Raw genomic sequence first — 23,971 nt, forward strand, 5'->3', positions numbered from 1 at the left:
TTTTATGCATGGGGTTAGCAACTGAAAGGAAAAAAAATAGATTTATAAAGTATACAAGACACGTGTGGATTATACAAGGAAATTAATGGCACATAACATGTATTTATACTACTACAAACACATATAATAAATAAAAAGTTAAAATAATAAAAAAGTAAAATTTTAAGTCAACCATCACAAGCAGAGAAAAAGAAACAAAGAAATATGAGAGATTATGTTTATGTTTTCAGTTGTCAAATGAACTTAATACAATTGTGAAAAAAGTGTTAATTTTATTTAAATTGATAGTAGTGCAACTTTTGGGTAACCAGAAAACTAACAACATGTAAAAATGTTACATAAAAATGTCTGCTAGCATAGATTAGCACAGAAATATCGACCTCCAGAACACATGCAATTTATAGATAAAAAATACTGTTGTTGGTGATGATGGGCGATAGATGGCATTGATGGTAGTAGTGTCATAGTTAGAGAATTAATTAGTAGTGGAGAGGATGAGGTGTATTAAAAAAAAGTGAAGTAGAGTAGCGTGCCCTCCCACGATGAGTCCTTTGACTCCCTGGAGGTGTCATGTAATAATAATAATAATAAAAACATTGACAATATACATAAAAAAATTAAACTTGTCTTGTTTCTACAACAAAAAATGCACAAAGTTAAATTGGCACTGTTTACTTTTCAGAAGTGACAGGTGCTATGATACAACCTTAACATACTTATGCTGCCAAGTATAATGTACTAGACTTCTGTACTAGTGTTGCTAGCTTTTTATTTCTCGGAAAGTCAGGGTTGCAACATCGACAATTTCTTGAATATATCGGTGATGAAGTGACGAATGCAACATCATTTTCTAATTGCCCCCCAAAATATTCAAATTGTCCCCCTGTGGGGCATATGCCACACACTGAGAAATATTGCTTTAGGGTGTGTATAATCCTATGCATTGTAGGAAAGGCCTATATCCAGACCAGTTTTGACCTTTATTGAAGTCTCATCAGTAGGAGCCAGAGCCAGAAAAGATATCAACGCTGAAGTGATGCAGAAGTCATATATTTCCCATATACAAGTAAATAAAAGGTGTAACAACTTATTAGAATACTCTAGATTAGAGCAAGTCAATAGTTTTTTTCACTTGGTTATTAAATTAAAGATACCAAGAAATAAAACAAATTCAAGTCAATGAGAAATTAATGTATACATAAAGTCAAATAATAAATTCTCATACTTTTTTTTATTTATTTCATATGATGATACAACAGCCATGAGCTCCTATTATGGGGAGGTATGGCACCATCTGAATCCTATTTTTATCAAAGCACGGGAGCAGCATATCTGACGAATCAGGCCTACAGCTGGGTCTTAAGTTCCTGACTATAATCCGTGTGTGTTCACAGGGCCAGTATGCCTGTTCTGGGGGATGAAAAACCCAAGTTTCCAGTTTTAAAAAAAACACTACCTCCATATGAGACCAGCTAACTCACCTCTCATCGAAAAAGACCAGATAAAGGTTCCTCACGTCATAGACAGGAATCGAACCCAGGTCTTTCTGACCAAATGGCTTCATCTATACCAACTGAGCTATGGAGGCTCTAATTCTCATATTGTTGAGCAGTCTAATACAAAATTACCATATTTTTTGCCTCATAAAATGTGCTTTTTGTACCTAAAATTTATCTGAAAATTGGGATTTGTCCTATAAGCCGAACGTATCTTATAAACTGGTATATCTCGTGTTCTTTATGTATGTGCAGTTAGTGCATCGCAGCATTTCTCAACCTTTCTAAGGCCAAGGTCCAGTAAGATGCTGAAAAAAATTCTACGGACCACTAAGTTACAGAGGTGTAGCTGGGGGGGGGGGGGGGAATCCGTTATTTCCCTATACGTCATTTTGACTTTTCGTAATTTTTTTAAAAACCTAAGTAGGAATTACCAACATTTCGGAAAAACTGTGCCATTTATATCATAATAAATCTAAAAGAATGTTTTGAATACATGTGGAAACATAATTAATTAAATTGGAAGTAAACGATTAAAAGTGTATCATCATTGAACAAAGTTTTAATTTTTATTAAACAAATAAATAATATGATCTAATTATGTTACTTTTAATGAGATGGTTGAGCTTCTTGGCCCTTGCAGAGTTGCTGGATATCTGGCTCAATATTAGTCAAATTCAGTCGAAGATCGGCACACACACGAAGACGATTTCTGTATTTTGTTTTTATTTGAAGGAGCGATGAAAATCCTTTCTCACAAAGATAGGTTGTAGAGAACTGCATGATGATTTTCAATGCATCTTCAGATAATTCGGGAAATTCACTTCTCATTGAAGGAGAGATCCAAAATCAAGCCAAACCAAGATCACGGAATTGCATTTTAAGTCCACTGTCACTTGAAAGCTCAATTAACTGTTCTTTTTTCGATAACGAAAGGTTATTCTCATGACTGCAAGCCTGAAATGGATCATGAATGAACCCACAGAAATTTCTTATAAACGTTATTCAGAAAATATGTTTCAAAATTCCATTTCAGATTTTTGAGGTGGTCGCAAACCCTTTCCAGAAATTCAGAATCAACAAAAATATCATTTTCCACTAAAAAGGATTCCAATGTTGGAAAAGGTGCAAATTGTCTGTCTTTTACATAATTAATCCATAAAACCAGTTTTTTCTCGAATGCCTTTATTTTGTCGTAGGCATCAAGAACAGTTAAAGAATTTCCCTGAAGGGAGAGATTTAGTTCATTTAATTTCGAAAAAAAGTCTGAAAGATAGGATAGTGTTGATAACCATGCTTTGTCAACAAGGAGTGATGCAAATCAGAATTACGTTCATTTACAAATAATAAAACTTCGTGCCTTAATTGAAATAACCTTGTTAGTACTTTGCCCCTGGAAAGCCAGCAAATTTCAGAATGAAGCAAAAGTTGTATATATTCACTTCCCATTTCATCGCAGAGTACTGAAAATAACCTGTTATTTAATGATCAAATTTAACTTTAATAAAATTAACTAGCTTTACAGCTTTATATAGCACAGGTTTAAATTCTGGTGGCATTCCTTTGGAGGTTAACACTTCCCTATGTATGAAACAATGTACCCAATTCATATCCGGAGCTACTTCCTTGACCACAGAAACAACCCCACTATGCCTGCCTGTGTGCGCGAGCTCCATCCGAACAGAAGCCTATACAATTTTCCCACTGGATCCCTTTGTGTATTATGTAATTATTGAGACTGGGAAATATTTCTTCTCCAGTTGTCCGGAATGGTGAAGTTCTACAAGACAGAATATCATCATGAATGTTGTTATTATGCGCATATCTTACATAGCATATTAACTGCGCATCACTTGTAACATCAGTAGTCTCATCTATTTCTAATGCATAATAAGGGCTTTTCTTAACTCTTTCAATTAACTGAGATTCTATGTCACCTGCCATATCATTAATTCTGCGACCGACAGTGTCATTTGAAAGAGGAATCAAATCAACATCTTTTAGCACTTGTTGCCAAACATCATTTTTACCACATCTTTTATAGCTGGAAGTAGAAAATTTTCCCTGACAGAATGAGGTTTCTCTGTTGTCGCTATGTGCAAACTTAAGAGATAGGATGCTTCCAGTGCCTTGCTATTATTGGAACCCATGGCCAAAACTATATCTTTCCCATAATTTAATGGGAAAGATATAAAGAGGATGTCCCTAAGCATCGCTGAAAAAATTCAATTGGCTTATTTTTCACATCATAATATTCAGTTTCTAAATGTTGTCGGAGTTTCGCAGGTTTCATGCACTCGTTTGACAACACTTCATAACACAAAACACATTGAGGTTTCTGTTCACTTTCATCTCCACACCAAGTAAACCCGAATTCCAAATATGAACTGTTATATTTCCTACTGTATTTTTTCTTTGAACTGCTTGTTTCTTCTTCTTTAATAGTATCAGATTTACTCGCCGTTACAACACTTGTATCACAATTAGGGTTAGCATCGCCTGTTTCATTTGCCCTTCTTTTCAAAGTCCTAGTTCTAAGCCACTTTTCCGGTATTAAAAAACGTTTCCGAAAAATACATAAATATATAATACTGGGGTTAACTCAGGACACACTTTTTCCAAGTATCACTTAGCACTTCTCAAGATACAGGATGTTTCAAAGAGGATGACCTGATTTCAAATAATTATATTTAATAATGAAAATGTGGTACAGTTACAAAATAAATTAATGTTGACTAGACGTCTTCTCATTAACTAAGCGTAGTGGCTATTTGGACGCTAGTAGTGGCATCTAGCGGTTGTTATATCAAACTCTGGGGCAAGGCCATTCACACATTACAAGTCACATTCATTTGTAGTTGCAGAGAAATACAATTTTCAAATCAGGACATTCTTTTTGAAACCTGTATACTGAGCCTTGGTTGAAGGAGGGAAACCTTCAATAATAAAAATCAATAAACAACAAGCCATTGGTTGAAATGTGGATAACACATGTTCACTTCAAATCTGACAAAACAGCAAGGGAAGGCAGAAGCAATAAAACTATATTATTGTTCGCTTCACTCCTTTTTTATTATTGTCATTCTGCTGCGACAAATTTAGAGGCAGAATGACAAATAATAAAAAGGGTGAAGTGAACAACAATATAGTTTTATTGCTTCCGCCTTTGAACATTCTGACGATATTTGTTGTTTTTTTAAGTCCTCATTTGATTTCAATAATTTTTACTTACTTATTCAATTTGTTTAGATAATTAAAAAATATATATTTATTTATTTAAGTCTGCCTGCGGACCACCTGTCCCATCATCGCGGACCACAGGTTGAGAAACACTGGTCTATACCAACTGAGCAATGGAGGCTCTAATTCTCATATTGTTGAGCAGGCTAATACAAAATTACCATATTTTTTGCTTCGTAAGATGTGCTTTTTGTACCTAAAATTTATCTGAAAATTGGGATTTGTCCTATAAGTCGAATGTATCTTATAAACTGGTATATCTTGTGTTTTTTATGTATGTGCAGTTACAGTGCATCATCGCTTGTCAGTAATGCAATGCATGATCAGTTTTAACAGTTGCATGGTCGTTAACGACACATTTAAACTAGTAATCAATACATTATTATATTTAATTTTTTTTTATAACTCATGGATTTACAAAGCACAGACATAGCTATACGACTGTGTTTAATAGTAGTGTGATTGAATACACAAAAAAGAATGGCAATAGGGCAGCAGCAGAGCAACCCTTTGGGCCTCTGCCTACAGAAAATAATGGTACAAACTTGAAGGAAACAAGAGCAGCAATTAATAGAAGCAAATTCTAAAAAAGCAAGATCTCTGCAGAAAACTGGCAAAATGGCCATAAATTGAAAATTAATTAATAACGGATCAAAGAAGATTGGGTTGCTGCATATCTACAAAAATGATTACTCAATGAGCAAAATTATTGGCAACAGAAAGAAATATCATCGATTTTATAGGGTCACCATCATGGTGCTTTAGATTTATGAAGAGAAATGATTTATGCATTCATGCAAAGATGAAAATATTGCAAAAAATGCCAGACGAATTTGAAAATAAAATTATTGAGTTTCACAGATTCATCATAAATGCTAGAAAACAAAACAATTTTGAACTTTCACAGATAATTAATATGGATGAAGTGCCTCTGATTTTTGATGTGCCCTTGAACAAGACCGTTGACTCCAAAGGTAAAAAAAGATATCATTGTTAAAACTTCTGGTCACAAAAAAAAAACTATACTGTTGTTTTGTCATGCTGAATAGATGGAACAAAATTACCACCTTTTTTAATTTTTAAAAGAAAAACAATACTCAAAGAAAAACTTCCCAAAGGAGTTGACATTCATATTCTTCCAAAAGGATGGATAGATAAGGAAGGGATAAAGAAGGCATGGTCCAGACATCCCAGCAGTTTACTCAGAAACCTGCTTTGTTAGCATGGGATCAGTTTAAATGCCATAAAACCGAAGCTGTTAAGAATGAACTTCACAAAATGAACACAAAAATAGCTGTAATCCCAGGAGGACTCACCTCCACACTTCAACCTTTAGTTATATCAATAAACACACCATTTAAAGGATTTATGAGAGAAAACTGGGTAAATAGGATGCAATCTCCAAATTTTGAGCAAACATCTATAGGTAGAGAAACAAGGTCACAATTTCGCAACTGTATGAATGGGTAAAGAATTCATGGAATGAAGTAAAACCAGAAATTGTTATAAAATATCTTCAAAAGTGTAGCCTTAGTAATTTTCTTGACGGTAGAGGATGACTTATTATTTCAAGATAGCAATGACTCGCTTTCTGATGAAGAATTAGGTTTAGAAAATTTTGAGAGTGAAGATGATAAATAAAGATTTGAAAAGAAGATTAATGAAATTTATAAAAATTATTTTGTTTATATATATATATATATATATATATATTTATATGTTAGATTTTTTAAATGATTTGATGATTTTTTTAAGAATTGTTTTTTTATCTAATAAATGGATAATACATGTATTAAAATTTAAAATTTGGAAGGTTTATTCACAGTGATATATCTCCAAAGGTATAAAAAAAGTATTTTAATAAACAAGAACGATGAAACAATAAATACAAATTCCAATTTCTGTGTGCACAAAATAATTTTTTTTAAAACATTTCCTCAATATATATTTACAGAAATTACAAATCGATACCATTGATTGGCAGATTTACTGTAAAAACACTTACTACTTATTTTAAACTTTCTGTACATGGAGTAATTCAAATAAAAAAAATACAAATCTCTTACTATTGCCAATAATCATTTGTTGCAAAGCACAATGAATCATTATGTTTTTGGCATAGGTGCTTTATATCTGTCCTGCATCTTCTTCTTTACTCTTTCTTTATCCATTTTGCGGAAATGGATATCTCGTTTTGAAATTTGGTTTTGCAAGAACTGCACTTTTTCTTCCATTTGATGACGGAAGTCTTGTTGCATTTGTTCTAAAACCTAGCATAGGACAGATATATCACAAGACTGTTATAATTGTAATCTCAGGTGAATTCAAAACTATTCAATTTTTCTATTAAAATAAATATTTAAAAGATGTTTAAATAACATTGGCCTGCAAGTTAATATCTAAAAAAATCTTTAAATCAATTTATATTTATTTTAAATTTAAGAAATCAATTTCATTTAACAGTAACTGCAGTTCTTTGAAGAAACCCATCTGTCATTTTAAAAGAGCAGAGATTTTGCATTTCATCTCTTAATTCTTCATAGTCCACGCAGTTAGCTGAGTGGTTATGCACTTCGCAACTATATGCCTGGAAAAGGAGTGTCCTGAGTTTGATTCCCATCGCCGAAGTGAGGAACTTAAGGATCTTTCTCAGAACATAGCCAAGTTAGCCATCTTGGGCATGGACTACAGGGTTTTTTCTTTCCAGTTTATCGGGGGGTTTTCATCCTGCAAGCAGGCAAACTGGCCCCGTGAACACACGCATCTACAGACATAGGACACACCGGGAGGCATAGGGCTAGGCAACAGGCCACTAGGCCACGAAGTGCATAACCACTGTAACAGGCCACTAGGCCTAATACATGAAGGGAAGAAGAAGAATCCTTCATAACAGTGCTCAGTTTTACTGTCAATAAGGGTACTAATGACTTAACATTCCAGCTCTTTTCAGATGATTAAAGTCTGTTTTTTGTGCTAGACAAATCTCAAAATGTTATTATCATAATGCATTTTCAACCTATAGCACACCAAACCATTTTGTGTACACAAAATGATTTGGTGTACTATGGGTTGAAAGTTTAGTCTATTCTTACATTTTGTTCTTGTATGACTAAATTTTCACCTTTCAACTGACAGTTGTGTTGGCAACTTGTTTGGCACAATCATGCTGCAAAAACATGGAATTAATGCTTATTATATTGCATAGATAAATACACATCATCGTTTGTGTTGCATGAGGAACAGTAGCTGTATTCGTTAAAACACAATAAAAGTTTGTTATTTGAGCATAGCCCTTTGGTTACTAAAGCAAATGAAAAATGACCTGTAATTCAACAATGGTTGAAGACCCACAATCTAAGGTCCATTTCCAGCATGAAATATATTCTACTGATACAGTGTAGTACAGCAAATTATTTAATTTTAATTGGTTGGTTAGTTTTTTGAGTTTACTGGCACAATAACAGCAAAGGTCACATGGTGCTATTACAAAGATTACAACGGTACACAAGGTAACACAAACTGTTTAGTACAGCAAATTGTTTGAATGTCATATTTTCTATTTCTGTTAGTCAATAGAAAATATGACTAAAAGGATTACAGGTATTGTATTCAATGGTCCCAGTTCACAATGCCAAAGTACCAACCAATTTTCAGATGTTAACATTGAAGAAATACATCCAAAAGGTAAGATTATGTGAGATCAGTCATTATGTAATACTCAAACACATTAATATCTCTACTAGAAGCATTAGTAACTTTGAAAAAATTAAACAACAATTAACTTACTCGTCTTTGGGCTTTTGCTCTTTCTTGAAGGTCATGTTTTTCTGCAGCTAAAGATTCAGCCAAAAGTGCAAACTGGCTCTGATAAGTAACCGGTGTTAAGTACTCTATTCTGATATGGATATGTGGACACAATAATATTCAAAAATAAGATATGAATGTATGCACAAAAAAAAAGGTAAACAACAGTTTGGATATTCTACATTTCCACATGGCACTCTCGATGGGCACAGTAAGGTGCCCATAGAGGAATCTTGAATGCTTGGCATACAGTCTAACATGTTTCTCAGATTTTTCAGTGTGAGGCATTTGTGTTTGTTTGGAAAATGTTGTAATGCTCTGATGAATTCCAATATGAACTTTTGGAGTTGAATCTGCATCTCTACAGCAATGAAATCCTTTTTCACTGGAACCAAATAATCTGATTCAGTGGCATGGTATGCAATATCTAAACAATCATAGTGTTTGGAATCTGATGTTTTTTGTTTTGTTTTGTTATTTTTAAATTCATTCATAGAAATGTGAGCAGTTCTTCTGAATTAGCTAAATAAGCCAAGCAGAAGTACAAAACCTTACAGATGTGTAGATGAACAAGTTGTTATTATTGCTATACTGAAATTACAGCCAAAGTAATTTAAGACTATGTGGACAGAATATTTATTGTGTTTGTTAACTGCATCTCCTTTTGGCTAGTTTGCCTGTTTTGTGGGATGGAAAATCCTACCCCCCCCCCTCCATATGAGGCTGGATAACTCACCTGCAATTGAAAAGTCCTTATAAGGGTTCTCCACATCCTAGACAGGATTCCAACCATGATCTTTCCAACAAAAGGGCATTGTGCCAAACCTGACTGATTTAGAGAGGCTTAGGATTACCTAAGTTGTGAAGCAGAGTCATTTTGGTGAGCAGATAGGGACAATAATTTTTGATTGGGTGGGAAGGCTGCATTTGAATAATTCAGAAGGCCTGGTCAGAGAGTCGAATTCCAGAGGATTGAAACAGAGCTTTCACAGTACCCATCTATAAAGAGGGAAATAAAACTGAATGTGAGAATTACAGAAGTATTTCCTTATTGAATGTTCATGGTAAGATTTATGCAAGTATTCTTGAGATACTTCTAAGAAAAAATTGTGGAAGGGAAGCTTGGTGAAGAACAAACTGGATTCAGGCCAAATAGAGGTTGTCAAGATCAGATTTTCACTTTAAGAAAAATAATTGAGAAATCTTGGAAATATAACAAGGATTTATATTTAAGTTTTGTTGATCTGGAAAAGGTATATGACAAGGTGCCAAGAGGAAAGCTCTTCAAAAAGCTACAGTTATATGGTGTAAATGGGACTATATCAAGCAATACATAGTCTTTATTTAAGCTGTAAGTCAAAAGTTAGAATGGAAGTGTTGTAAATCAGCAATTAGACTTCAAGAAGATAGAGTAATTATGGTCTAAAGATAGAGTAATAAAATCTGGTGTATGACAAGTATGCATATTATTTCTGCTGTTATTCATTATCTATATGATTCACATTATGAAGGAAAGTGGTATTAAATCTGATATCAAAATTGGAGATGTTAATCTTAGCTTTTTACTTTATGCAGATGATGTTATACTTCTGAATAAATCCACTACAAATCTGCAAGATTCTTTGACTAAATTGAATAACTGTTTAACAGGTTTGGTATGAAAATCGGCAATAAAAAGAAAAAGACAATGAAAACAAACAGAAACATTGAAAACCTCAACTGTATCCTGAATGGTGAACCTATAGAATAAGTAAAACATTTCAACTATTTAGGCACATTATTAGTGACAATAGTAAATTAAATATGGAAAGAGATAACAGAATAACTAAAGCTATGGCAGGAAGTCAACTGAATAAATTTATATGAAATAAGAAAGAAATTAGTCAAAACACTAAATTAGCTGTACAAGACAAACCAATTTTAACTTATGGATCCAAGAGCTGGGTTAGAAATAAAACACTTGATCAAAGACCACTGATAAGAGAGTTCTGAGAAAGATTAGTGGAGTGAACAGGTGGCATCAATGGTAGTATCATACATCAAAAATGAGAATATTAGGAAAGAACTCACCATCATTAGCATTCAGGAATGTGTCAGTAGAGTTAATCTCAGGTGATATAGTCACTTAAACAGAATGGGAGAGGAAAGATTAGCAAAACAAGTGTTCTTTGCCAGGTTGTAGATGATTGATACAGTAAAAAGTAATAGATAACTTAAAAGACAGAAATATAAGATCTGATGATGTTTGAGTCTTTACAGATAACAGATTAATTTGGAGAAAAATTGTTGAATGGAAGTTACTAATGCTGTAACTTTTTCATGTGGTCCTATCAAAATTATCCTGGACACAAATTTGTATACACCTACACAAATTCCTGTTATGGTAACCCTGAGGGTACCATATCAGGAATTTGATGATGATAAAAGATTTAGACAATGCCATTTAACCTCCCTACCAGCCAATGTAGATGAAAGAGTGAGACCAAATTGTACTTTTTATCCATGTTATTCAATGGGTGTTACAGAATCATATCCAGATTTAGCTGTACGCAGGGGCATAGCTAGAGGGGGGGAAGAGGGGGAAGTCTGCCCTGGGCAGCACTTTGCATTTAAGAAATCTTTGCCATACTGTCTACAGAACAGCAACTGAGTGATGAAATAGACCTCGACAATGTCATTGACGATTTTGCTAATGGAAAAGCAAGAAAAATAACATTTTAGAATGTTGGAATTAAAGTTTAACTTCAAAAATAAACATAGTGTTTTGATTTTGATTCTCGTGGAAACGTTGGTTATGCATTTTCACTATATAATTTAAGGAAATTACAGCGTACTAGGATATACATTAAAATTAAATTTTAATATATTTCTATATTTCGGCAACGTCATGTTGCCATTTTCAAGAACTTAAGTACAAGACACGTGCACGCAGGCACAACAAACAGTAAGTGAGGAAGAAGTAGGAAGCTCATTATTTCTCCTAAAGTCCTGATGGTGCCCTCTAGCAGGCAATGTTGGTATTCTTGGGCGATTGGGCTGAAGGTCTTCTGATGTAGGTTTCCCAAATTTGAGGAAGTCTCATGCAGCCAAATTTGTTGAGGTTTGGATCGTTTCTTAGGGCTGAAGCTGATTCCATGAAAAGCCTTTCATATCTGTATTTGCTACGGTGTATTATCCTGGCTTTCTTCCACCGTATTCTATGGCAGGTATCCAGAGCATGGTCAGCAAGAACCGAGTGGCTGTATTGGTGACACCGGATGTAGTCCTTGTGTTCTGAAATTCTGATATTTGCTGTCCTGCCTGTTTGGCCAAAGTAGGACAGCTTACAACTGCAAGGGACCTGGTATACACCAGGTAGGTCTAGGGGAGAAGGGTGGTCTTTAGTAGAGCGGATAAGGGATGCCAATTTTTTATATGGTCTGTAACAAGAAGTTATGTTTTTTTTAGGATTTTTGTGATTTTTTCTGAGGTGCCTCGGATATAGGGTATGGTGATGGATTTAGAGTAATCCTTCTTGTGAGGGGAGTTGGGGGTTGTGGTTTACTGGTGTCAATATTTTTTGGATTTTTTGGGGGGCGGATAGCCATTGGCTGAGAAAGTGTTGAGAATGTGGTTTAGTTCTGTGGTTAGGGCATTGTCATTCGAGCAGATAAGTTTAGCCTTGTTGTGTAGTGTCTTAATAACTCCGTATTGTTGTGAGGAGGGGTGGTAGGATTGTTGGCGAATGTATCTACCTGTATGGGTGGGTTTTCTATATATTGAGAAAACCAAGGTTCCATCAGGCTGGCGTGTGACTAGTGTGTCTAAGAAAGGAATGCAGTTGTTTTTTTCTTCTTCCAGGGTGAATTTGATTCTGGAGTGTTGGTTGTTTAGGTGGGTTAAGAAGGAGAGGAGTGCGGATGCACTCCTCTCCTTCTATACCAGCTTTGTTGATTCTGTTGTCTATTTCTATATTTAATTTACCGTCTTCAGTAATCGTTCATGCCTAAATAGCTGAAATGTTTTACTTGTTCCACAGGTACTCCATTCACAACACAGTTGACATTTTCAATGAGTCTGCCTATTTTCATAGTCTTTGTCTTTTTATTGCTGACCTTCATACCATGTCTATTACAACAGCTATTCAATTTAGTCAAAGAATCTTGCAGACTTGTAGCGGATTTATTTAGAAGTATAACATCATCTGCATAAAGCAAAGAGCTGACATTAACATCTCCAATTTTGATATCATGTTTAATACAACTTTCCTTCATAATGTGATCCATATAGATAACAAATAACAGAGAGGGATAATGTACATCCTTGTCTCACACCAGATTTAACATTAAACCATCTTCCTGTACTTCTTTCAATTCTAACTGCTGACATACAGCTCACATAAAGACTAAGTATTGCTTGATATAATGCCCCATTGACACCATATAACTGCAACGTATTGAATAGCATCTCTCTTGGCACCTTATCATATGCCTTTTCCAAATCGACAAAACTTAAATACAGATCTTTATTATATTCCCATGCTTTCTCGACTTTTTGTCGGAAAGTGAAGATCTGATCCTGACAGCCTCTGTTTGGCCTGAATCCAGTTTGTTCTTCACCAAGCTTTTCTTCCACAATTCTTCTCAACCATTTCTCAAGTATACTTGAGAAATGGTTACATCATTTCTCAAGTTATTGTCAAGATCTCATTGACAATAACATAGTCAATGAGACTTTTCTTATTCCTAGCTTCTTCTCTCCATCTGAATTTGTGCATAGATCTTGCCAGGTGGGGAAATACCTCTGTAATTCTCACATTCAGTTTTATTTCCCTTTTTATATATGGGTACTATGACAGCTCTACTCCAATCATTGGGAATTCGTCCCTCTGTCCAGGCTTTCTGAACTATGCAGTGCAGCCACTGTAAGACTTTTATACCACCATACGTCAGCATTTCTGGTCGAATATCATCTACTCCTGCTGCCTTTCCACGTTTCAAGCCTTTGATGGCTTTTTCTACTTCAAGTATGGATATGTATTCGTGCCTGCATGCCTGGTCAGTGTTTTTTTTACAACTGACCAGAGCAGTTTTTCAAAGAAATTACTCCATACTTCAAGGATATCTTTTTCTCCAGTTTTCATTTCACCCTCATCATCTCTAACTCGTTTTACAGCACTCTTTCTTCCATTCCTAAGCTCCTTCAACAACCTCCAGAATATTTTGCCACCTTCTTGATATTTATTTTCTATATTCTTGCCAAAGTCCTCCCATGACTTTTGTTTAGCATTCTTGCATTTGTCTCTATATTCTCTAAGAGCACAAGCTGACTTATTTGACAGGAACTTTTGATATGCTTTCTTCTTTTCCTTCACTGCCTCTTTAACTTCCTGTGTCCCCCAGGGAGTTCTAATTTTTCTATCCTTGCAGACAACTTCACCACATGCCTCTCTGGCATCTGGCAGAATCAATCAATGTTTTCTTCAGAGTTTGCAACTGAATCTCCAAGGTTTGATTCCTGTTCTCAAACTTTTTCATTTTTTCTTCAATAATCTTGTATTTTAGTCTACAGTTCACATCTGAGAGCTGCTCAACTTTTATTCGCTTTAAAACTTTCTTACATGTTATTCTTTTCAATATGAAATTCAATTTTATCCTGCTCAAGACTAAATAGTGATCACTTCCAATTTCAAATCCTCTGTACACTCTGGTGTCCTGCCAGGGAGAAAACATCACTATCAACAATAACATAGTCAATGAGACTTTTCTTATTCCTAGCCTCTTCTCTCCATGTGAATTTGTGCACATTTTTATGTTGGAACATGGTGTTAGTAATAACCAGTCCATGTCCTGAGCAGAAATCCAACAGATATTTGCCATTATTATTAGCTTTGCTCTTTTCTCCAAATTTTCCCAAAATATTTTTGTATGTCTCACAATCATTTCCTATTCTGCTATTTAGATCTCCAACAAGGACCAACTTTTCCTTTTTCATTGTGTCAGTTGCTTTTTCTAAAGCTTCAAAACATTCCTCCACTTCTACCTTAGTAGAACCTTCTGTGGGACCATAAGTACAAATAAGTCTCATTGTCCAGTTCCCCATTTTCTCATATTTGCCCACATTACTCTACTTGAGACTGCCTGCTATTCAAGAAGATTAGCCTCGTATTTTGTGTTGAATACTATGGCTACTCCTTCTTTTCCTTGATTGTCATTGTCTGAATATAACATTTTGTATTTATTGCTCAGAAAGATCTCACCAATTTTGGTCTTTTTTGTTTCAGTCACCCCTATTATGTCGATCTGGTACTTATCTAATTCCTCAGCTAGCTCCATTTCTTTGCCATTCAGGCTTCTTATGTTGATAGTACCGATCTTTAACTCTGGTGATGTTGAGTTGGGGTTTGTTTTCAGATTTGTTCCAGTAGCTGACTTTTTGCTGTTCGCCCTGGTTCCCTGGCGAAAACAACGGGGGCCTTGTTTAACCAGGCGATGCTCCAGCCGGCATGAAAGTTTGTCATGTTGTACCATCATTTTTTATTTTGGTTTAACCAATAAGAATACAATTTGGTCGGCTAAATCCCAAATTGCCACCTTATCCCCGTTCGTTCAGTATCAAAGTAGATACCCAACAGGGTGCACCACGAGAAGGTGAGGATTGGACATTAGGTCAGAAGCTCTGGTCGGTTCTCCACATTCCTTTAAAGGCTATGTGAAGGTCTCCTCTCAGTTATACAGCTTTGACTCTTATGTCAGGAATTTGATGATGAAATTACAGACAATACATTTTATTTTGCATATCTCTTTGATTCGCATTATTGAGTTATATAAAAAAAAATTAATTTAATTCAACTAAAAGATCTAATAATTCCTATGTTTTCATTTAAAGGATATTAATTTTCCAGTGCATCCAAGTAGAGTTTATGTTGCTTTGCTTCATATTCTTGTCTTTCTTTAGTCTGCTGGCGAAGTGCTTCTACTTGCTCTTTTTCAAGTTTTAAGCCTTCATCAAAGAGGTGTTGAACCACCTTATAAAAAAAAAAAAAAAAAAAAAAAAAAAAAAACAGTTACAATTTATGTGGAAGATAAATACATATATTTCTAATAGCATTATCTCAAGGTCTAAAAAACATTTTACCCATCTGTTTCCTATATGGTATTTCTACAATTGATATTTTCAGTAATAATAATAATAATAATAATAGACTTTTATTGCAATATAAAGTGGAAAACCTTTGACTATATCCTATGCATATTGTTAAAAGATTTCCAAGCTATAGCAAAGTATTTTAATATACAAATTACTTATACTTGATGTCAGATAACTATAATTTATCAAATGTATTCAAATAACATGATATCTTTATGTAGGCAAGCCAATTAACTGAGAAAAAGTAAACATACATGAGGTAGCCACAAATTATGTGAATATTACAAAAATTTCCTTCTAAAAAGCTAAAACATATATACTCAGGTCTCTTTTTATGCGTATCTTTTTTATGCAGTTTTGAAGTTATGCAGTGCATATTTAATGCAAATTCGGGGTTTCCCCATTGTACATAATGAACAGCGTGTTGCAGCACATTCTGGCGTAACTTATAAGCTGTGAGTGTCCGTGAAGGTTAATTTTGCATATAAGTGTTTGTCTTTTGATTATCGTTGTCTAAATTTTGCTAATCTTTATTTTAAAGATTTCATTTGGCCCAATGGAGAGAAAAAAAGCAATTTCTTTGGAAATGAAAATTGCAATTTTAGATCGCTTAGCAAAAGGAGAGGGATCTACGGCGATTGGTAAACATTTTAATTTAGGAGAATCTACTATAAGAGCAATTAAAAAAATGAAGTCGCAACAAGAAAAGCTGTCATTTCTGGCACAAAACTATCATCGTACTCAAGAGAAGCTTTATTAGAAAAAACAAAATGAGCGCTCGTAATTTGGATTGAAGAATTAACTCAAGGAAGAATTTCTATAAGTGGTTATTTAATTAAACAAAAATCTCTTTGGTTTTATTAACAGATGAAACAACTGGAGCCATCTACTTCCACTTCCCAGGCTGATAAAGAATTTTCAGCTAGCAAAGGATAGCTAACTGGAATTTTAAAAAGGAATGCACTTCAATAACGTAAAGATCACAGGTGAGGTTGCAGCAATCCCCAAAATTCGATCCCCTGATGCATTGTTACTTTGTAGCAATGCATCAGGGGATCGAATTTTGAAACCTCTCCTAGTAAATTGATCTCTAAGACCATGTGCTCTAAAAGGCAAAGATATAAAACAGCTGCCAGTACATTGGATGGCTAATATAAAGGCCTGGGTAACAGCTCCTGTACTTACTGAATGGTTCAATAATTGCTTTGTACCAGAAGTGGAAACATATATGAAACAAAAAGCTCTCGATTTTAAAGTTTTATTGATTGTTGACAATGCACCAAGTTATCAGCATTTAGAACATTCAAATGTGCAGGTAGTGTTTTTTCACCCAATAACAACAAGCATTATTCAGCCATTAGATCAAGGCATAATTGCTACTTTAAAAAAATATTACATTAAGCACACTTTTCAATTTATATTGGATAAACTAAAAAATGAATCATTAACAGCAACTGACTTTTGGAAAAAATTTTCTATTTTGGACTGTTTAAATCATGTTGCATCTGCTATCGCTGAAATAAGACCACAAACTTTAAATGCCTGCTGGAAAGTAACTTGGCCTAGATGTGTTGCAAATAGTGCAACCATTCAAACATGTACGTTATCAGCTGAAATCATTACTTTGGCACATGAAATTGGCAGAGAAGGTTTTGATACATTTAGCCAGAATGACGTAGACGAAATACTTGTGGATATTGCCTTAAGTGATGATGATATTATTGGATATCGATTAACTTTAGATATCAAAGATCCAGAAAACGATAGTGAAGGGAAGAAAAAACCTGTCCCCCTCACTGCAAATATAATTCAAGAACGTCTTGAACTGTGCAGTAAATTGGAAAATCATTTTTTTGTTAATGACACAAACTCTGAATGAGCCTTTAAATTCCAACGTGAGCTGAAGAACTGTATATCTGGATATCGAGAGCTGTATAAAAAATTAGTAAAATCATCATCGCAAAGTTTAATCAATAATTACATTGTCAGAAGAAAAAAATCAGCACAGAACAAGGGTGAAGCTAATTCTGTTTGTGAAGAACCATTGCCTTTACCATATAGATCAGATGAGCTGACTATCTTTTCTGGTGATGAAAGTGATTTTGCACCCAGTTCGCAAATGTTGCTGAGTATTGTCTAATAGCAATGATAATTCTGATGAAAAAATGTAAAAAAATTGTTACTTTTCAATAAAATTAAATGAATAAAGCTTTAAAACAAACTTATTCTTATTTCCTTGAATTTTTATAAACTTTGTGAGATTTTAGGTTTATTTTAATTCACTGCTTCAGTTTTATACGGTTTTAGAAAATTAAGGAATTTATCCCTAATTTTTCAACTTCAGTTAGGTCTTTTTTATGTGGTTTTTTATATGCGGTTTTCTGTGGAACGTATCTACCGCATAAAAAGAGACGCCCCGACTGTACAAGTCTAACCTATACCATTATGAAGAGCAACTCAAAAAATTCTTATACTTCATGAAAGTTCAATGTCTCTAGTTTTTGACCAGCTGTTGTTCCATCTGCTTTGCACATATCAAGTGATTTGACTTCATGCCATACATTCTGTAATAAGTGTTGGTAAATTTTAACAATAACTGTTTCATGTACCATCACTACTTTGGTCAGCACTGGCAGATAGTAAGCCTCATATTTCATGAATCCTCAGCAGGAACAATTAAATTGGAGAACACAAAATGCTTTTTGGTTGAGTTGCCAATTTATATTTGTAAAAATGAAAATGATTTCTTTTCATATGCACAATAAGAACTCAGAGTTGTTTTTTTATAATGGTGTGCAGATTTCACTTCTGTACATGCATTTATTACTATTAAGACTCCTGCAGGAGGTCGAAAAACTCACAAAGAGAGTCCTCCACCCCTCTTTTACTTACTGATATGTAAATATCTATCACATCTCTCATTAAACATATTTACTGAAGAAAGAGAACTGACAGAGCTGATTCTTACACATTCACCACATGCCACAAAAAACTCTGGATGCCACAAGCTTCCTAACAACACCTTCAGCTTCCAGGAATAACTCTGAGTTGTAATTCTCATCTGCCAGCAGCAGAATCTCATTTGTATTTATAATGCATGATCCACATACTTGTATGTTTCTATCATATTTCCTCTGTCTAATCCTCAAACTTTAAAGACCATGATTCCCTCCATCTGTCCTCATATAAATAGACCAGTTATATAAATAAACTACACATTACATGGCTCTATCCACTACAAGGGTGACACTGCTGCATTCATGAGAACTGACATACCATGCCAGAGACTGCAAATCCTTGAATCCCCACTATTTGATCTGTTTTAAAATTTCTCTACCAAATCAACCTAACCTTTTCATATGCTCCCTCTATCGCTCTCCAAACTCCATCAACCACTCTGATCTCTTCGACTTTCTCTCTCTAAAACTTGACTTTCTGCAGTCTGAGTAACCCCAATAGTAAGGTCATCCTTCTTGGGGACTTCAATGTCAACAACTCATATTGACTCTCCTTCTCCAGTTTCACAGATTAAGCAGACAGGGATGCTGCGGTGTTCACCATCAGCAATGAACTATCTCAAATCATCAATCTTCCTACCAGAATACCAGATAATCCCCCTCCAATTTTCCAACACACTTGATCTCTTCCTAACAAACTCCCCTTCCAGGTATACTGTGGTTGTTGGTTTCCTCTTAGAAACTTGGACCACAACCTCATACAAGTCTCTCTTTTGGCACTACAAGGGTGTGAACTGGAATGACCTCTGTGACTTCTATTTCTCCTTCCCCTGGTCCAACTACTGCTTTAGTTCATCTGATCCAAACACCTGCTCAGACTGAATAACAAACATCATCTTCATAGGAATGATGGCTTTCATCCCCTATTCCAGTCCAAACTCTCAGCCACCATCCAAGCCTTGACTCTGAAAAAATTGTGCCAATGCTGTAAAAAAAAATAAAAAATAAAAAACTCTGCTTACCAAAATTGGCTTAAGATCAAAACTCCAGCTGCCCTCTCTGCCTACACTGCAGCCCACAGCAGTTGTAAAAGAATCATAACCAAGTCCAAGTCAGACTTTGAAAGGATCAAATGCTGCAAACTTGCCTGCTGCCCAAGTGACAGTCACTCCTTCCAGTCCCATTGGGTGAAACTTCTGCCCACTCAGGTTCCACCACTCTCACATTCAGATGGTACTGTAGTCACCTTACCAAAAAACAAGGCCAACTTACATCACTCTTCTCTTCCAATTCCTGCACTGATGACCTGAGCAAAGTTCTCTCCACTCAACAAAGAAAGGCTCCCTTCATGTCTCCTGTAGTCTTCCGACAAAAAAAAAAAAAAAAAAAATCCAAAGAATCTTTAACAACCTGAACACAAACAAGGTATCTAGTGCTGATGTCCCACCTGTTGTGTTAAAAATTGTGCCCTAGACCTATTCTGTATCACCTCTTCAATTTATCCTATTCAACCGGATAAATCTACCCTACAACATGGAATAGGTTCACATCCAGCCAATCCCAAAGAAAGGTGATAAAAGTCAACCAGTGAACTACCATCTAATTGCTCCCACTTTGGTCTCTGAAAAATTATGGAGAACAACCAACTCTTGAACCACCTAGAGACATACCAACTAATCAGTGACTAGCAGTATGGATTCTGCCACTCACGATCTACAGCTGATCTTCTTGCTTCCCCCCACCCTCCTATAGGCTCAAACAATGGAGAAACAAAGAAATTTCAAAGGAATTTGATTGGGTTTGGCACAGGGACATACTCGCCAAACTGCCATCCTATGGTCTGCCTTCCCCACTCTGCAACTGGATTGCCAACTTTCTCACTAGATGCTCATGTGTCACAGTAAGTTGTCCATGTGTCATGACAGATGACTTACTCTCCTTAGATTTCCACACCAATGGAGGAGTACCCCAGGGTTCTGTTCTTTCATCCACTCAGTTCCTCTTGTACTCAGTTCCTATATAAACAACCTACTCTCATAGACTTCCAATCCTATGCACATAGTTTGCAGAAGGAAAAAAACATCTTTCATAAGGACAATGCACATGCCCACAGAGGTGTTTTGGCAATGGGAAAATTAAGGATAAAAAAACTATGAATTGTTGGAACATTCACCCTATTCACCAGATTTGGCTCCCTCTGACTTCTATCTCTTCCCAAAACTAAAATTCTTCCTTGCTAGTCAGCGTTTTTCTTTGAATCAAGAGGTGATTGCAGCTGTAGAGGGGTATTTTGCAGATCTTACTGAGAACCACTACAGGGACAGGATAATGGCGCTGGAGCATCGCTGGATTAAAGGTATTAATCGTAAGGGAGATTATGTTGAAAAATAAAAATAATTTTGAAATTATAAATTAGTTTTTTCATTGTTAGGCTGAGAACATTTCAGAACACCCTCGTATATAATCTGCATGTTTCAAAGGTCAGTCTGTCTCTTATACAAAGTTGGATAATGTATAAATGCTTGAATTTTCTGGACAGTCTAATTTACAATGAATTTTCTAATTTTGAAATCCTCTTGCAATGTATACAATCTATAGATTGTATAGTGTTCTATACAATCTATAGTGGTCTACATATACAGGAATATTGAATTTGCCATAACATATGCAAATGATATATGCTTTTTGCTTGTTTTGCAGAGAATAGATCTTATTTGGTTTTTTGTATTCTGGCTGGCAGAGGAACAAGACTTGCATGCTTATAAATCCTCTTGCATTTGCAGAATATATATTTTCTTTGTTTCTCAAAAAAAATCAGGAATTATAGAATTATCTCTGCAATTTTTCAAAAAAAATAACATTGTTAGAAAGTGAGATATTCTTGCATTTTTACTTTTCTAAGGGAATGTACCAGTTCTTTTGTCCCCCCCCTTGGATGATAATACATTTTTTTAATTAACTATAAGTACTAAGATAAAGAGCCAAGAGGCTATTTTTCCGGCTGCGTAAATTAAGTTAAGGGGATAATAAATCTCATTATTTTAAAGTCAGATACGAAACTCGGAGATCGAAATTTAAGAGTTTCATGCCGAGGAACTATCAGTGAGTCCAAGCGTAAGTCAACACCTGGGTAGTACAACACTAGGGTAACTCGTGTCAAAAGTGGAAAAATAGCCTCTTGGCTCTTTATCATAGTAATAATAATATACGGGTACACCGGTCTGGCAATTCATTAGTAGGGGTATATGTAAGTTCGGTTCACTTAAACCTTGGTATTCCAGATCTACCTACTCGCTGATGAGACCTCAATAAAGGTTGAAACCGGTCTGGGTAGTGACCTCTCCTCATAATATAAAACAGTAATACATCTCCTAGGAGCTGCGTTTTACATTATGAGAAAATATTAAGGAAAGTGACAGAGGTTGCTTTGCAACGAGTTGCCCTAGTGTTGTACTACCCAAGTGCTGACTTATGCTTGGACTCGCCGATAGTTCTTCGGCATGAAACTCTTAGATTTCGATCTCCAAGTTTCGTATCTGGCTTTAAAATAATGAGGGATTTATTATCCCCTTAACTTAACTATAAGTACTTTATGTCAACTATGAATAAACTGACTTTGAGAACTTTTCTTAAAACTGAATGTTACTCTGACATGTTCTGTTGTCTATATGGTTAACAGCATCCTCAAGAAGATATTTAACACAAAAAAAAAGATCTCAAATGCTTCCATGGCTATATATTAAAAGATATTGAATTGATACTTTAATCACAGATATCATTAAGTCACATTATGAAAAGTCTGTACATTGTTATGCAAACTTTGTATTTGATTGCTGGCATAACAGAGGTCGTGAATGTTATATATACACCAATAATGACTATTAACAATATCCCTGAATGTATGGAATGCTATAGATTGCAGGAATTCCAAGAGGTTTTTAAGAGTAAAAAAAAAAGATTGTAAATATAAATTGGATACTTTCTTGGTGGAAAAAACTATGATCTATTCCTAATATTAACCAACTAAGAACAAGTTTCAAAGTCCAGTAATATCATGTTTACTCTCAGTTATGTGTGTTCAGTATGAGGAAATCCTTGTTCCAAACATAAGGTACCCAATTTGAAATAGAAAATAAACAAAACATGCAGGCTACATGATTGTTGCAGTCAATTCTTGCTACGCTGAACATAGAGCATTCATCTAGACTTTTTAATAGTTTAAATAATGAATACATTCACTATTATGGTACTTTCTAAACTGAACTTAATGTATTTGTTGTACATCATGTCAAAAACATGAAGATTTCTTTCTTAAAGAAACTGACATTTTTTAAACAAACAATGCAATGAAATTTATATACAAATCAAAATTTGGTTGAAATATTTTACCAGTTCTTCTTTTGTAGATTTTCTTTGCATTTTTTTCTTCATTTGTAAATGATAGTCATCAAAATAATTTTTCATTCGAGCTGACTTCTGTCTAGCACCATAAATGGCAGAGTTGAATTTTGAATGAAGCTGTTGGTGTTCTCTCAAATTTTTCTAATAAATATATATATAAATAAAGAATAAAAATTTACTAAATTTTAAAATTTTAATAATTAAAATAAAAAAATTTCTTAAATTAAAATGAAAAGCTCCTATTAACCTTTAAATAATGAAACATTTTATTGATTGTGCTCTTATGCAGAAACTGAGATCATTAGTTTCTCATGGACACCGCTCAATGGAGTATAGGATAATAAGATGTTGAAAGTTTTATGACTCAGTTACAATAAAGTAATTTGTTTAAAATAAAAATAAAATAAATTTGCTTACATTGAATAAAAGATTAAACCAAGAATATAACTGCCTGGCATTGTTAATTTATTGTATTCAAGCTTATTTAAGTGGGGGAGATTTGCAAAGCTTATTACTATGAACACAGTACAGCACGTGAAACCTGTGTGTGTGTGTGTGTGTGTGTGTGTGTGTGTGTGTGTGTGTGTGTGTGTGTGTGTGTGTGTGTGTGTGTGTGTGAGAGAGAGAGAGAGAGAGAGAGAGAGAGAGAGAGAGAGAGAGAGAGAGAGAGAGAGAGAGAGAGAGAGAGAGAGAGTGAGAGAGAGAGAGAGAGAGAGAGGCAGTGTGGCAGAGGCAGTATCAATGCTGAAAATTTTGTGGGTGTATGAAAACAAAGTGAAAATAAGATAGTAAAGTGATTACAGAAGTGTGGCCATGTCAAAAGTGAGATAGTAAAGTGATAAACATACTGAAAAAAGGCACAAAAATGTGAGTGTTGGGCAGAGTGTAAACATGAGTGCAGTGGAAGAAGTGAGCAAATTAAATGAAATATGAAGTGGCCAAGTG

The 23,971-nt window shown here is 34.8% G+C and overlaps 1 protein-coding gene across 4 annotated transcripts in view; it reads right to left on the reverse strand.

The window, feature by feature from the left end:
* Positions 1–6,578: 6,578 nt before the first annotated feature.
* The window catches only part of LOC150097199 (centrosomal protein of 95 kDa-like), a 234,027-nt gene continuing 216,634 nt past the window's right edge, over positions 6,579–23,971 (reverse strand). For all 4 annotated transcript variants that reach the window (XM_090407715.1, XM_090407711.1, XM_090407712.1 and 1 more), the window contains exons 15-18: positions 23,015–23,167; positions 15,413–15,546; positions 8,523–8,607; positions 6,579–7,006 (exon numbers count right to left, since the gene is read on the reverse strand). In XM_090407715.1, coding sequence (XP_090263841.1) covers positions 6,842–7,006; positions 8,523–8,607; positions 15,413–15,546; positions 23,015–23,167 — 537 coding nt within the window. In that variant the 3' untranslated portion in view covers positions 6,579–6,841. The remainder of the gene's footprint in view (positions 7,007–8,522; positions 8,608–15,412; positions 15,547–23,014; positions 23,168–23,971) is intronic.

The sequence above is a fragment of the Typopeltis vanoorti genome, chromosome 17 (genome assembly GCF_054136105.1).
Source record: "Typopeltis vanoorti isolate ZY-2024b chromosome 17, IOZ_Tvanoo_1.0, whole genome shotgun sequence".
NCBI lineage: Eukaryota > Metazoa > Arthropoda > Arachnida > Uropygi > Thelyphonidae > Typopeltis > Typopeltis vanoorti.